This window comes from Peromyscus maniculatus, chromosome 21, assembly GCF_049852395.1.
Source record: "Peromyscus maniculatus bairdii isolate BWxNUB_F1_BW_parent chromosome 21, HU_Pman_BW_mat_3.1, whole genome shotgun sequence".
Classification (NCBI taxonomy): domain Eukaryota; kingdom Metazoa; phylum Chordata; class Mammalia; order Rodentia; family Cricetidae; genus Peromyscus; species Peromyscus maniculatus.
In genome coordinates, this window is record NC_134872.1 from 7,811,210 (window position 1) to 7,827,168 (window position 15,959).

A 15,959-nucleotide genomic window follows, 5' to 3' on the forward strand; every position below is an offset into this window, starting at 1 on the left:
GGAGTTTTTCTCTTCAGGTACCCCATAACACGATGAAGTAAACTGAGATGAAGGATTGATTTCTCTTGCCTAGAGAGCCGGAGAAGACGCTGGGTTCCTTTCCTTTCTTTGCGGGTCCGCCTTTCCGCGCAGGCGCCTCGGGCCCCCGGGAGCGCTGCCCGACCTGGGCTTTTCCCAGGGCCCAAGCCTGAACCCGGCGGGGGCGGGGCCGGCGGGCTCGTGACGTGATCAAGCGGCGCCGCCCGCGGGGCGGGATCGGAGCGCGACCGCGCAGCTGGCCGGCCCTGGGAGGAAACGAAAGTGAGAGAGGAGGAGGAGGAGGAGGAGGAGGTTGCAGGGCCAGGCTCGGCGGCGACAGTGGCGGCCTGAGCCCCTCGTCTCCGCTCGCCGGCAGCTCGCCCCATCCCCTCAGCGTGAGTGCCGGCGCGCGGCCCGGGGGTGCGGGCGGGCGGGCGCGCGGGCGCAGCATCCTTCCCTTGTGGCGGCGGCGGCGGCGGCGGCGGCGGCGCTGCCCGCCTTCTGCTGGCTTCTCTCTCCGCCCCTGGCCCCTCTCCTCCCCAGCAGCCCCGCTGCTGCTGCGCACACCGTCTCACACCCGACGTTCCCTAACGAGGACCCCGGTCGGGGGAGATGGCGTTCCCGTCTCTCCCCTCCGCATCCGGGGGGGCGGGCAGTGCGAGACCCAGGCCCGGGCGCGGAGGCTGCCGAGGGCATGGGGAGCCCGCGGCGGGCGGGGAGCAGGCCTCGGGGCCGTGCACTTCAGACGTGCCCGCCTGGTCCCGGCGCGGCTGGCCTTTGTAGGTCACCCGAGAGCTCTGTGGCCTCCCCCTTGGCGGGGAAGATGGAGAGGATTGGATTGGATTTCCTGCGAGGTCCCCGTCGAAGGCGCCGCGGTGGAGGAGACATTCGTATCTGCCGCCTTGCCTTCCCTCCACGGGGCTGTTCCCTTCTCCCGCACCGGCCCCCAGCGCGATCCACACTGAGTTCCCGGTGCCACCAGTCGCCCCCCCCCCCCCCCAGCATGGCTGAAGAGTTAAAAAGAGGCCCCTTTGGGAAGGCTGTGAGGAGCTTTCCAGCGGCTCACCTGTGGGCCTTCTCGGGCGGCCTGTGATGTCAGGTGAAATGCGGCTCCGCAGGCCTTGCTTGCTGTCCCTTCAGTCTCTGATAGGCGCAGCCCGTGTCACTTAGGAAACCGCCTCCCGAGAAAGGGATGAGTGTCGTCCATTTGGTCCACCGGTTCAGCCTTGGGCACCGAAACGTGATCCAGGATTTTGCTAGGTTTCGGAGGGAAGGATCACTAATCCTCTTCAAAGTCCACGACTTTCTTGCTTCGGCTGCTGGTGCTGGAAAGCCATTCTTTTTTTTTTTTTTGCCCTCCAGCAAATGTTTTGAAATACGTTGAACTGGTTCTAATTTTTATGTGACAATACTGAGTAGTCAGTTCACAGTGCAAGGCAAGCGTGATCTTTAAACCACCATGTGCCTGACAACATGCCATAGACGTCCATTCTTGTATCCCTGCGTCCTCATTCCCCAAAGATGTCAGGATACCTCTAACTTTATTTAAATCTTTTCTCCTTTCTGAGTTCTGTTTGTGAATACACTACTTTTCCTGAAGATCTCGTAATTATTTCATTCCATCCATCTTTGTAAAAATTATTCTTAGTGAGCCGGAACAGTGGTGGTGCACACCTTTAATCCCAGCACTGAGGCTGAGGCAGGCAGATCTCTGAGTTTGAGGCCAGCCTGGGCTACAGAGTGAGTTCCAGGACAGACCCCAAAGCTATACTGAGAAACCCTGTCTCGAAAAACAAAAATATAATAATAATTATTATTATCTGCCTCCCGAGTGCTGGAATTAAAGGCATTGGCCACCACGGCCTGACTAACAAAATTATTTTTACTGTTTTAAATTGTGTATGTTCGTGAGGGTGCCTGCAGAGGTCAGAGGTGTCTGCTTCCCCAGAGCTAGGGTCATAGGCAGTTGTGAGCTGTCCAGTGTGAGTGCTGGGAATTGAATTCAGGACCTGTACACACTCATAACTGGAGCCAGGTCTCCAGCTCCCCATCCATTTTTTCCTTTTTAAACTTTATGCTGTCTTCTCGTGTACCTGCTCACGGCCATCACTGTACTGACTGCTTGCAGCTTCGTGTTCTTTTATTGTTCCCCTTTCAGGGCTGGGCTGGAACCCAGGGCCTCACACATGCAGGGCAGGGCTCCCTTGGTGGGCTACATCCTCAAGCCCTTGTGTTTTGCTCAAGTTCTCTCAAACTCAGGTGACTCCGGAGTGCTGAGACACAGGCATACACCAGCCACATCCAGCACTCCATTCCTTATCCTGGAGGTGTATTCCTAGTCTTAAAATTAATGTCAAAAATAAAAATGTTTAAAAAGGAAAAAAATCGTGTCTTGGAGTCCCAGTACTCCAGCTACCTGTTGTCCCAGGGTCTTGGGTCCCACTCTTGGTTGTAACCCAGCTCGTGCTAACATGCCTTACACTAGTGCTTTCATATTTCAAAAATGTGGAATTAAACCAAATCCCAGCATTTCTGTCATATAATATCTGAATTGCTCTGGTAAAAGCGATGAAAAAGATTATTCTGTGGTGGTCCTTGGAAATACTGGTGACTGTTAGTAAGTTTCATAATTTGTTTCCAGTACACATTGTCATGAATAGCCACTATTGTCTCCAAAGTGTAGAATAACAAGTACTCAAAGCCTTTTTTTTTCCTCCTGTGTCTTGTTGAATTAATCTAATTTTTTGGTATCTGACACTAATGGCCCCTGGGGTCTCCAAGTCTGAGATCATCTTGTTTCCTAGTAAAACCTACCGTCGTTATTGAAAACCAGAGTTTGGCTAGCCGCCTTCCTAGACCTTACTTGGAGGAAGAGGCTGTTCAAGTGCTGGCCCTGGGAGGTGGTTGGAGTGACCAAATCGCATCTAGCTGATGGTTGTTGATACTTTGGGGTCCTTGCTTCATTCCCAGTAGTTCTAACCCAGGAGCTGACTGATGGAATTTATGGTTGTAGTAACAATGAAGAGGAGAACCGACCCAGAATGCACTGCCCCCCTCAAGAAACAGAAGCGAATTGGGGAATTTGCCCGGCACCTCAGCTCCACATCTGATGATGAACCTCTCTCCTCTGTCAATCATGCAGCAAAAGGTATGCTGGCCTGTGTGATCTGAGGCCACTGGCCATCTGGTTGTTTGAATCCTTAGTGCTTAGATTGAGCAGAATACAGTTCACTGCCCGTTGGGCAGAATAAGCAAATCAGACAGAAATATGGTAACTGTATCGACTTCCTTCTGCTGCTATTCTGCTGAGAGTAAGGAAACTTCAATTTAAAGAGATGTGTGGGCGTGTCCAGAAGTGCCTTAGTTCTGTTCCTGGTCCTTTAGCAGGTGACATTATTTTTGTTTTTTTGAGACAGGGTTTCTGTGTGTAGCTTTGGGCCTGTCCTGGATCTCGCTCTGTAGACCAGGCTGGCCTCGAACTCAGAGATCCACCTGGCTCTGCCTCCCAAGTGCTGGGATTAAAGGCGTGTGCCACCACCGCCGCCCGGCGCAGGTGACATTCTTACTGCCTTAAGTCAGGTAGAAGAAGAGGTAACTTTGAGTGCTGTGGTTTTAATAGCTATTAATAATTTGGGGGCTCCTTTGTAGATGTGGGGTGCAGCTGCCCATCTGACTCTGGTCCTTGCATAGTTTTCTCAGTTCCTGCAGTTGTAATTAGAAATACCCAGCTGTGGTGGAACATTACTCTTGATTGCTGTTTATATTCAGCTCAGTGATTTGGTTGGTCTGGTTGAAAGATACTTTGCTTTGCCTGTAATTTTAACATTGTAGACATTCACAGTGCCTGCATTCACTTCATATACCAGGCAATTAGAAGTACAAACCAGCTCTATTCATTTCTTTTTTCCTTTTTCTCTTTCTTTCTTTCTTTTTTTTTTTTTCAATGATAGGTCTCCCTATGTAACTGGCTGGAACTAGCTCTGTAGACTAGGCTGACCTCAAACTCGCGGAGATCTGCCTGCCTCTGCTCCTAAGTGCTGGGATTAAAGGTGTGCGCCACTATACTCTGCTTCTATTCATTCTGAGTGCTGCTCTAGCAAACTCCAGTATGCTGTACTGCTTACAGCAGAACTCTGTTGTCTCACACTTCTGGAAACTAGCAGTCTCAACCAGGTTGTCAGTAGGGCTGCATGCTCCCTATGAAGGCTCTTGGGAAGATACTCCCCCTCCTTACTTCTGTGATGTCTGGTGGCTCACTGACAGTACTTGGTACTGTGTGGTTCTAGTGGTAGCGTGTCTAGTTTCTGCCTCTGCCTTCCTGTGTCTGTGTCCACATTTCCCTATTAGGACGATGGCAGTCATTGGTTTAGGACTTATGCCACTTTAGTGTTATCTTATTTTAACTTGATCTGCAAGACCCTATTTCCAAATAAAATTGCTTCTCAGTTTATAAGTGACAGGAATTTTGAAGGAAGATACTATATTCAACCCAGTCCACAGCAGACTTGCATTTTGCATACTCTGTGTGATCACTAATAAACTGGAGTGAAACTTTGTAACAGATTGATGACTAAAAGGATGTGATGCTTCCTTTGTGGGTGTTAATTTATTTACTAGTGGTAGGCTCATGGAAGGACAGTTACTCATTAGCTGTTCCAGGGACGCTGCCCAGAGAAAAGCTTGACAGGTGGTGAGCTTAATGTAGCTTTGGTGCAGGTGTGATTTAGGCTGGACAGAGACTCTGATGACCTTGCATGTGGAGGTATGGCTGCCTTCAAAGACTCAGTGGTGTTGAGCATGGTCATGTATGCCAGGTCCCCTTGGGTATGGAGAGGACTATTGTTAGGGTCCATGGGAAGGCCCATAAAAACCACCAGTCACACATGCAATCAGCAAGAGCATTTATTAAAAAAATTCCAGCATGCTGGGGTCAAACCATCTGACAAAGTGGCAGATGACAACCCCACCCCCACCCCACCTCCCAAGAGAAGCTCGCAGGCTCCTTTTAAAATAGGATTAGGGGAATTCCAGCAGTGGTTAAGTGTACTTTGAAGTAATTGGGTGTAGATTCTTACTGGTACAGGAATCATTATGATTTGCACATGACACCTGGTCAGCAAGTGTGGTTGCAGTGTCAGGGGTCTGTCTGACTGAAAATAACAAGACCAGTTCCTGCTTGTGGTCGGGTGGGACCCTGATTGCCTACCAGACTGGACATACTTCCTGAGGGTCTGATTGAAGCCAGACATGAGTCAACATAGGATGGTGGGGTAATATGGGGCAGAGGTCTTAGCAAACTGGCCCCTAGGGGAAAAAAAAATACAAAAAACAAAAAACCCCATTGACCCTGTTAGATTCAGTCCTAATAGGGGACGGGCATTTCATTAGGAGGGACAAGGTGAGAGCATGCCTGGGAAGTAAGTATCTAGTGCTAAGTGGATCTTTGGACTTTTCCTCTCAAGCTTTAAAGGTGAGAGGACAGCTCCCAGGTGAGGATGGTGAGCCTCTAAAGTTGAGGCTCCTTTAAGGAAACTAGTCTGATTGACATTTTAAACTTTAAAAATGTGTCTGTGAAGTGTGATTACCGCCTGGCATACTCCCTTAATTTTACAAAATAGCTTTACCCTTTTCTGGAAGTAGCTTCATGACTCAGGACGGACTATTGCTGTTGTGTGTCGAGTGCAGATTTGGAGCCGGTCGGCCTCATGTGTCTGGGTTTCTTTCAGTTGCGGAAAACAAGGCAGAAGGAAGGCAGAGGCAAACCAACAGAGCTACATATTTCCAGGTAACTCACTGTAGGAAGAGAGTAGCCTCACAGTGACCCAGAAACCGCTGACTACTCAGCGGTTCCTGCTCCCTCTTCCATGCCTGGCCATGGAGCAAATGCTTGCCATATCATTACTGGAGAGGACTGAGAAAAGGTCACGGTGTCATCTTTCTAAGAACCTTAAACTTTGCCCCTTCCTCCTCCATCTTTCGGACTGTGTTCTGTATCAGCCTCTCTTAGGCATCTTCTGGGCAGTGCTCTGACGAGTTTGCTGTCTCCTGAGTTACACATGCAGCTCTCCTCCTCAGGCTGTTGAATTACAGCAGGGATGTTTCCATTCGCTCAGGGTCCTCTGCCTCCACATACAGTTGAGGCAGATGATTGAGAAATGTCCTTTGGGGACAATCAGGAAATTGAAAAATAGTGCTGACTATTCCTGTCTGGACCTTGTGTTTTCTTCCTTTGCTGGATTGACATTCATTAGCAGATCTGTTGAATTTGTTTGTTTGTTTTACATTATTCACAGGTAGATACATTGCCAGCTCAGCAGCTTGACATTTAGCCAGAGAAAAGAAGAAAGGGATATTATCACGAGCATCTTGGCATCATTCTCTTCCGGGTGTTCTGAGAGGAGTTGAAAAGTACTTTCAAGTGTAAATAAACTCTTAGAAACTCGGAGTCAAATAACCTTCTTAACGCAAGGAGAGGTAGTTGAGGGCATTTTGTTCTTTTTAGTTGCTTCTTACAGGAAAATTGGTCTAGAGCCTAAGAAAACGTCCATTTCTCTTTAGCTGTGCATTGAATGAGGGCTCATGGTCCTCTTGTGGCAGGTTGGTTTGGAAGTTGCAAACCATCCAGCGCCACGTTAAGTGCACCTGTCCCTCCACCAGGTTTAATTCTCCTCTCAATAATAGGCTGTTGCCCTGAAACACCATCGCTTTCCTGTCGGTCCAGATTCATGACCTTAATCGAAGACTCCCTTTATCAGTATCTGTTCCAATTGCTCTAATGAGTTACTGTTTGTTTGGCATGAAGGGAAATGGCATCTTTAAGCAAGAATGAGTGTATTCCCCAGCACTTGTTAGACAGGATGAGGTGCTTATTAAAATTCATAATTTACTCTGTATCTGTGTGCTCCTCACCTTGGCCAGGATTGGTTGGAGCTGCCTCCCCTTGCGTTATCACTTTCATTTTTAACCTTGGCACACTTGTCTTACTTTTCTATTGCCATGTGCACAGTTTTGCCAACATCTGGGAAGCCTGTTCTTTTATAAAGTCTGTCTTCTTCAGAATGCCTTAGTAATGATTTCTATCAGGGAGGGAAGAAATCCTGAGTGAAAATCCTAATGTTTTCTTTGGGCTTTCTGGTAGATCTTAAGAGGGACATTTCTGGGGAGGTAAATAGGGACATCACTTAGCTTTGGCAAGTTCTTAGTGAAACTAATGATTTTAACAGACTAATCTTATTAGTCCTGTTAATGTATATCCTCATTACTAAATTCTTTGCTCAGTGTTTGCTATATTCTTGCTGGTTTTAGGAAGTAAAGCCTCCCCTTCAGTTCTACTGCAGCCACGACAGTTCTCTGTTTCATCTGGAGAGTGGCCCAAAAGCCCAGGGGACAAAAATAAGTAGTGGCTACCACACGCAGTCTTTGGACGTTGGGAGCAATCTCTGAAAACATTCTCTTAGTCATGTCAAGCTAAGAACGGGCTTTATGCACGTGAATAAGAGAGAAAGGAAGAAGGCTGCTTAGCCTTCTCATGTTCACCTCGTGGTCTCTCAAGGAATTATGGTACTTTCAGCTGCCACTGCCCTCACTCTAAGAGTCTGCAGAGTCTGGTGTCTGGGCAGTAGTTAGACGCTTGGGAGGAAGGATGGAGTGCAAAGGTCTTTGCCAGAATCTGGTGCTGGACCTCTGCACCTAGTCCAGCACTGATTCCCTAGTGAGTTTTCACCCAAACTTGACTTCCCATCATTTTTTTTTTTGCCCAAAGAAGTCATAAGTCATCCTGAAAGAGAAAGGAACTATGACTTCCTCTCAGAGAGCTAAGGTGGTGAGAACCCTGAATGTCTGGCAGTGGGAGGTGTGCCACACCACTCTCCAGTCTGACAGCTTCCTGACTCCCTAGAGCTGGAGCAAGCACAGTCCCCTTTCAGAAAGACACAGGCTTTCATAGAGGCTTCTGATGTTTTCTGGGTAGGCCTGTGCATGTCTACAAGGCTCGTAAAAGGAACAGGCCCGCTACAACATTGCAGCTTCTAACTAAGCCTGTGTCACTGACTTCCCTCAGGTGCCATCGGGGCACATTCTCCGCCCCGCCCTTTCACTACTGAGCAGCTCAGAGACTCTGCACCTTGGAGCGCCATTCCTTAGCACGGGGACTGTGGACTCTGCTGCAGAGCTCTCTCTCGTCCATGTGGGAGATGGCGGACTCCAGCCTGGGGAGTGTCTTGAGCCACTCAGGAGGCCTTGCCTCTCTGAGCTGCTGCCTGATGGTTTCCCTGGAAATGAACCAATCTCTTCTCAAAGCTTTGAATGGTAATTCTTTATAGCTGCATGGTGCCCCGCCACCGCCCCAGTTTTCTCAGGAAAGTACAAAACAGAAAACAAATGTTTTCTCACCTCTCAGTTTCCATGGTTACTTATTGTTAATGTTCTGCTCTCCTTCTGATTAGCACTCTGCCACTGTGACGTGTGCTACATCGGTGGATATAAGCAAGAAAATTGGGCAACCATCTTAATAGGAAGGGGCAGATTGCATGACTCTTAAACTAAAATGCCTTCTTGCTTTCTGATTGGTTTAGACACCATTTTGAGTATATTTAGAGTGTTTTTTTAGTCCACATATTTACTGGACTTTTTCTTTTACAAAATGTTATATTCTTGAAAATGCACATTTATCTTATCTGTTAAATTTCAAAGTCCTTTGACAGTTGTTATTTTTTCATAGAGAGTGCCCTATTTTACTTAGCATGGACTTCTCAAGAACAGGTTCTGAACCAAAGGAGTGGTCTGATCAAGACAAGCAATGGGGCCGGGTAGTGGTGGCGCACTCCTTTAATCCCAGTACTCGGGAGGTAGAGCCAGGCTGATCTCTGGGAATTTGAGGCCAACCTGGTCTACAGAGTGAGTTCCAGGACAGGCACCAAACTACATGGAGAAACCCTGTCTCGAAGGGAAAAAAAAAGAAAAAGAAAAAGAAAAAGTCAAGCAATAGGCTTTTTTTCCCCTAATTCAATAGGCACTGAGGATCCAATCCAGGGCCTTTTGTAAGGCAGGCAGTGCTCTACCCCTGGGCTATATCAATAGCCCTAGTTGTCTGCTTTAGTTAACAGTATCAGCATTCTGAGCTCTAATATCTTGTTTCCTCTAGTTTTTAATTTCTTTATAATTATTCATTTTTATACGTATTTATTATTTGGGTGGGGGGGGGGTGCAGTGGCATGCATGTGGAGGTCAAAGGACAGTTTGTGGGAGCTGGCTCTCTCCTTCCACTGGGGTGTCAGTGATGGAGCGCAGGTCTTCAGGCTTGACAGCAAACACGTTTACCTGCTGAGCCATCTTACTGGCCTAGAATGTATCCATCGTATTTCAACCTTCTGGTGGTGAAATTGGACTGCATCGTGGTTTGAGGAAGGCCATGTTTATTGTATGGTGTATTCTGTCCTTATCTTTTGAGGCCTGAACACCTGGCACTTCTTGTACCAGGAAATAACTTGAGCCATATACTCAGTAGGTAATCAGAAAAGATGATGGCTGGCTGATTTAAATAATTTCTACTAAATGAGCAGCTTCACCCTGAGTGTTGAGATTCAAAGTTAGCTGTGGCGAAGTTCTTGTTCTCTGTGAGTAATCCTGTTCTGGGGGTAGCATGGAGCTAATACCTGGCTTTAACTGGGCACAGTGAGGGCTTGGCTGGTGGTGGGATGACTCATGTATTGGACCCAGAGGATGGCAGAACCAAGTAGGCATGGTGGGGAATGCAGGTGTGTGTCTTGCTGCAAAGGGGTGAGGTTGGTACTGATAAACTTTAGAATCATCATGTATGCTCTAATTGTAGTTTGAACAACAGTCTGACACCGGGCTCCATACAGAGCTGATATGGGGTCTTCCGCTCCTCTTTGGACTTCCCACAGCATCGGTCCCTTCTCCTCCATATGCAGCCTAGGCTCGGCTTGGAGATATTCCTGCTTTCTCGTCCAGGGCATTGGCATCATGTGCCACCCTGCCTAGACCTGGCCAGTTTCTTTTCTCAGCAGTCTTCCTTTTTCCTCAAGGGTATTGTACCACATTGCTAACCTAGTTTAAAAACATTTTATATTTTACTAAGTAATATATATTTGTGTGGTTCTTACACTTTTAGAAAGTAGAAGAAGATAAGGGCTGGAGAGATTGCTCGGTGGTTAAAAGCACATGCTGTTCTTGGAGAGGACCTGAGTTGAGTTCCTACACCCATGTCAGGTGGCTCACAAAGACCTATGTCTATTGCTCCTGGGAATCAGACACCTCTTCTGGACTCTGAGAGCACCTGCACTCACATGTGCACATACACTCACACATATGCACATGATTTAAAGATAGAAATCTTTAAAAAAAAAAAAAAAAACCCAAACTATTTCATTTTGCTCTTTGGGATAGGAAACCATAAATCAGGAAGCTGTAAATCAGGTTTCACCACCTTGGTTTTTCCACACTGTCACTTACTTTGGTATTCTGTTTGCAGGCCCCAGCCCCTGTGTGTGTACATAGTCACTTTCAGGATAGTCAGTTTCATATATCTTTGCTTTCAAAGCCCAATTACAGTGCCAGTACCAGAAATACAAATACGTGATTATATTTTCCTCTTCTTACCTAAGAGTCAGGATGCTGTACTAATACATATGGCTCTGATCTGCCTGTTACTGTTTTTTCTGCTATCAGGGCTTGAACCTTGGACATCATGCATGCTGGTTAAGCACTCTTCCACAGAGTTACATCCCCCAGTAGTTATTTAAATTTTTAAAAAGATTGATTTTATGTGTATGAGTGTTTTGCCTACATGTATGTATGTGTACTATATCTGTGCATGATGCCCATGGAGGTCAGAAGAGGGTGTTAGATCTCCTGGAACTGGAGTTACAGATGGTTGTGAGCTGCCATGTAGTGTTGGGAACTGAATCTGGGTCTTCTGCAAGAGCTCTTAACCACTGAGCCATCTTTCCAGCTCCCCTTTAAATGCTTTTTTTCCTTAAAAGCATGTATTTTTACATAACAATAAATTTTGTTGCAGTAGTTTTATACATGTAGATAATGCATTTTTATCGTGTTCACACACTCACCCCTATGACTCTCTTATTCCCCTTGCCAACTCACCTATTCCCCACTAACCCCCTTCTGCTTTAATGGAGAGACTCAGTGACAAAGACAGACAAACAGACACCCCCATTGTGTTTCTTTAGGATTGATTACAGGCTCATGGATGAGGGTTTGTTTACTGGAGTTACGGGTGGGCACCTTACCAATGTCCACACCACTGAAGAAATGTCTCTCCCTCCCCCATCAGCCATGAACAACCCCACCTCTTATGACAGATGTTGATGGACCCAATCTAGTTCAGGTCATCACTGCTGTGAGTTCAAGAGTCCAGCAACCCTGTCAGCCTGAAGTCAGTGCTCCACGCTTCTCCCTCCTTCTTCTAGCTCTTGTATTCTTTCTGCCCCTTCTTCCAGGATATGCTCTGAGCCTTGGAAGGAATGACAGAGCTCTCCCATTTTTGTTGAACGTTTAAATAATAATAATAATAATAATAATAATAATAATAATAATAATAATTGGTTTTTCGAGACAGGGTTTCTCTGTGTAGTTTTGGTGCCTGTCCTGGATCTCGTTCTGTAGACCAGGCTGGCCTTGAACTCACAGAGATGCGCCTGGCTCTGCCTCCCAAGCACTGGGATCAAAGGCGTGTGCCGCCGCCGCCACCGCCACCACCACCACCACCACCACCACCACCACCACCTGGCTTAAATTATTATAAAAGATTAAGAAATAATTTTCTGTGTGGGTATGTGCAGGCTCCCTCTGAGTCTAGAAGAGGGTGTTGGATCCCTTGGAGCTGGAGTTACAGGAAATGGTGAGCTGCTCTTTGTGGGTGCTGGTAACCTAATTCCGGTCCTCTGGAAGAGCAGTGCATGCTCTCAACTGCTGGGCCGTGTGTCTAGCCCATGGCTAAAGAGTCCTGTATTTCTAGCACTTTGACTGGTTCTGGGCCTCTGCTGTTACCAGTGAGCTCTACAGAAAGGCTGCTGACCAAAGTGACAGCAGCTCTGCTCTGTGGGGGGACAGTTAGAAGACACATCTCGTCCCTGCGGCGGGCCAATAGCAACCTCCCCACCAGGGCTTGTGACCTCCCCAGCCATGGGATTGGATTGGATCAGTGTACCAGATGTGAATTCCCCTTGTGGAGTGGCCCTCAACTCCACCTTCTGTTATTTTTTGAGTCTTGGTCATCTGTTTCAGTGAATACAGCAAGTGTTCTTAGGTTTTCTTGGATCCTTGCAAGAAACTCCTAGTGTTAGTTACACTAAGAGTGGTGGGTGTGTGTGTGTGTGTGTGTGTGTGTGTGTGTGTGTGTGTGTGTGTGAGAGAGAGAGATCCACGGTAGGTGGTTACTTCCTCAGTTGCTTTCTGCCTTGTTTTGAGACAGTCTCTCACTGAACCTAGAGCTCATCAATGCAGTTAACTAGCTGCTAGCTGGCTACTAAGCTCCAGGATCCCTCCTGTCCCTATCCTCCCCACCTCCTTAGATAACCAGTTACTATTAAGATGTGTGCACTGGTGAGCACTATCCAACTTCTTTTATTTAGTGTTTTCTCACTGTGTAGCCCTGGCTGTCCTGGAAAACTGTATGTAGACCAAGTTGGCCTCAAACTCAGATCTGCCTGCCTCTACCTCCTGAGTGCTGGGATCAAAGGTAGGCATCAGTATGCCCAGCTCACTGTTCAGCCTCTTTGTTGTTGTTGTTGATTGTTTTTTTTTTTTTTTTTTTTTTTCTCCATGACAGGGTTTCTCTGTGTAGCCCTGGCTAGTCTGGAACTCACTCTGTAGACCAGGCTGGGCTTGAACACACAGATCCACCTGCTTCTGTCTCCAGAGTGCTGGGATTGCCCAACATGTTAAACCTTGGGATCAGATTGGATATCACCACCCTTATTTCCTGTTCTACAGTCCTCCTAGTTTACTGCTGTTTGTACCATTTTTAATGGAAATGTCTAGAAATTCTTGTGCAAACTTTTTGAGAGTGTTTCCAGATTCAGGTGGATTTGCCTCCAAACCTCTTATGCTGGCTAGTTTCTTCTGTCAACCCAACACAAGCTAGAGTCATCTGGAAGGAAGGAACCTCCATTGAGAAAATGCTTCCATCACATTGACCTGTAGGCAAGCTGGGTCACATTTTTTTAGTTAATGATTGATGTGGTAAGACCCAGCCCACTGTGGGCAGTGCCACCCTGGCAGGTGATCTTGGGTTATATAAAAACAAGCTGAGCAAGCCAGTAAGCAGCTTGAAGTCTTTCCTCTTCTCTCGGGTGCTCTGGTGGTCTCTGCTCTGCTTCTTGTCCTGACTCCTGGCTTTCATGAAGGACAGTGAGCTCTAAGATGACCTAAATGTCCTCTCCAGGCTGCTTTTGGTCATGGTGTTTCCTCACAGTTGGAAACCCTAACTAAGGCAGGGCTTGGTACCAGGCTCACGGGGTAGTGCTGTAACTGACCTGACTGTGTTGTTTTGGGGGAGGATCATGGAGTTGTTTAGAACTTGGGGCAGGAAAAGCCACTGAGTGCTCAGAGCTTACTGAGCTGTTGTGGGACCTGGAAGATCCTGAGAGCAGTGCAGAGGATGGAGGCCTGGACTGTGCGGTTTCAGAGGGAAGTCTGAGAATCCCAGCACTCAGGAGGCAGAGGCAGGTGGATCTCTGTGAGTTCAAGGCCAGCCTGGTCTACAGAGCAAGATCCAGGATCCAGGATAGGCTCCAAAGCTACACAGAGAAACCCAGTCTAGAAAAAAAAAAAAAAAAAATTCCAATCAAGAATCTGGAGTTAGATGTGACTGATTAAGAAGGGAGGGTCTGTAGTGCCACCAAGGTGAAAACCTTTGCTTTACTGGGACAATTAATGCTGATTAACTGGAACTGAGAAATCAGTTTGATTACCAAGAGACCAGCATTGTTGAGGTGAACACTTCCTCAGGGCCAGCACACAGAAGCTGTGGTCAGGAGGTGACCGAGGCTATAACTCATTCTGAGTTTGATACTACGTAAGATTCTCTCACTTGCTACTGGTTTTAAAGGCATGAAAGGATCACAGAGCGGCTGAGGGTTGGCACTGTGAGAGGTCAGGAGAGGCCACTGGAGACACCGTACAGTGAGTGCCCACCAAGGAGAGCAGCAGCTGTGGAGTGGGGGGCTGAGCCTGTGAGGCAGGCTGCATGTGCTGTGAACGGCAGCGCTAGAGACAGCTGCCTGCGCCCTCCGGAGCCTAGAGGATCGCAGTGGGGCCCAGACATCAAGCCGAACTTCTTACATTGTTGAACTTTGGTTTTGCTTGTGACTGTGCCTTGGTTCTTCCCTCTTGGCATAAAAAGTATGCAACTTATTTTGATTTTTCAGGAGCCCACAGTTACAAGACCCTCCCCCCATTCCTCCCAGTCCATCTCCCTGTTTCCCTTCAGAAAAAAGCAGGCTTCCCAGTGATATCAACTGAACATGAGACTTAGATATTTTTAAGAGACTGAACTTTCAAAGTGTTAGAATTTTTTTAAGACTGTGAGACGTTTAAAGTTATGTTTTATATTGTGATACTAATATTAACATGACATTAGGGACAAATGAGAAAAGAAAGGTTATAGTTGAGTAGTGATGGCTTTGTGGGTTGAGTTGACAAGTGTCAATTGTGCTGGCCTAGGTTTTTGTCAACTTGACACAAGCTAGGGTCATCTGGAAAGAAGGAATCTCAACTGAGAAAATGCTTCTATCACATTGACCTGTAGGGCATTTTCTTGATAAATGATTGGTGTAGGTGAGTCCAGCCTACCACAGGTGGTGACGTTCATTCCCTGGCAGGTAGTTTTTAGTAGTACAGAAAGCAGGCTGAGCCAGGCGGTGGCGGCGCACACCTTTAATCCCAGCACTCGGGAAGCAGAGCCAGGACGATCTCTGTGAGTTTGAGGCCAGCCTGGGCTACAGAACGAGATCCAGGATAGGATCCAAAACACCAGATTTTTTTTTTTTTTAAATATGGCTTAGTTTATCCAAATAGCTAAAGCTTAAAGTGAGCAAAGATGAAGCTAGACAAATATTACTGTGAACTTGAGTAGACCTTAAGAGTTCATAAATCTTGATTATCAATATATATCTTACTTATTAAGCATATGTTACTTATCTAAATTTTTTAGCAGCTTGGTGTTAAGTTGTATGGGAGTAGGCAGAGTTATGCTATATGGTTCCATGGTGGCGTGGCGGGAATTTTTTTCCAAAGAATTATTTTGTTTTAAGAGGCTACCATTGTACATATACACAATGGAGTACTACTCAGCAGAGAAAAACAATGAAAGCATGAAATTTGCAGGCAAATGGATGGAACTAGAAAAAATCATCCTGAGTGAGGTAACCCCAACCCAGAAAGACAGTCATGGTATGTACTCACTCATAAGTGGATTCTAGATATAAAGCAAAGAACAATCAGACCACAACCCATAGAACCATAGAGGCTATATATAGCATGGAGGTCCCTAGGACGACTGTGGCTTATAATAAATTTTGGTTTTACTCAATTACTGAAAAAAAAATTAGCCAAACGAATGGAAACACATGAACTATGAACCAAAGGCTGAGGGGCCCCCAGCTGGATCAGGCCCTCTGAGTAGGTGAGACAGTCGATTGGCTTGATCTGTTTGGGAGGCATCTAGGCAGTGTTCCCGGGTCCTGTGCACATTGCATGAGTTGGCTGTTTGAAACCTGGAGCTTATGCAGGGACACATGGCTCAGTCTGGGAGGAGGGGACTGGACCTACCTGGACTGAGTCTACCAGGTTGATCGCAGTCCTCGGGGGAGGCTTTGCCCTGGAGGAGGTGGGAATGGGGGGGGTGTTGGGGGTAAGAGGAGGGGGTGGGAGGGGGGAGAATAGAGGAACCCGTGGCTGAT

At 47.1% G+C, this 15,959-nt stretch overlaps 1 protein-coding gene across 1 annotated transcript in view; it reads left to right on the forward strand.

Annotated features, from left to right (window-relative positions):
* The first annotated feature begins 213 nt into the window (after nt 1-213).
* The window catches only part of Cmtr1 (cap methyltransferase 1), a 45,572-nt gene continuing 29,826 nt past the window's right edge, over nt 214-15,959 (forward strand). The window contains exons 1-2 of the mRNA XM_006983076.4: nt 214-413; nt 3,032-3,166. Coding sequence (XP_006983138.2) covers nt 3,037-3,166 — 130 coding nt within the window. The 5' untranslated portion in view covers nt 214-413; nt 3,032-3,036. The remainder of the gene's footprint in view (nt 414-3,031; nt 3,167-15,959) is intronic.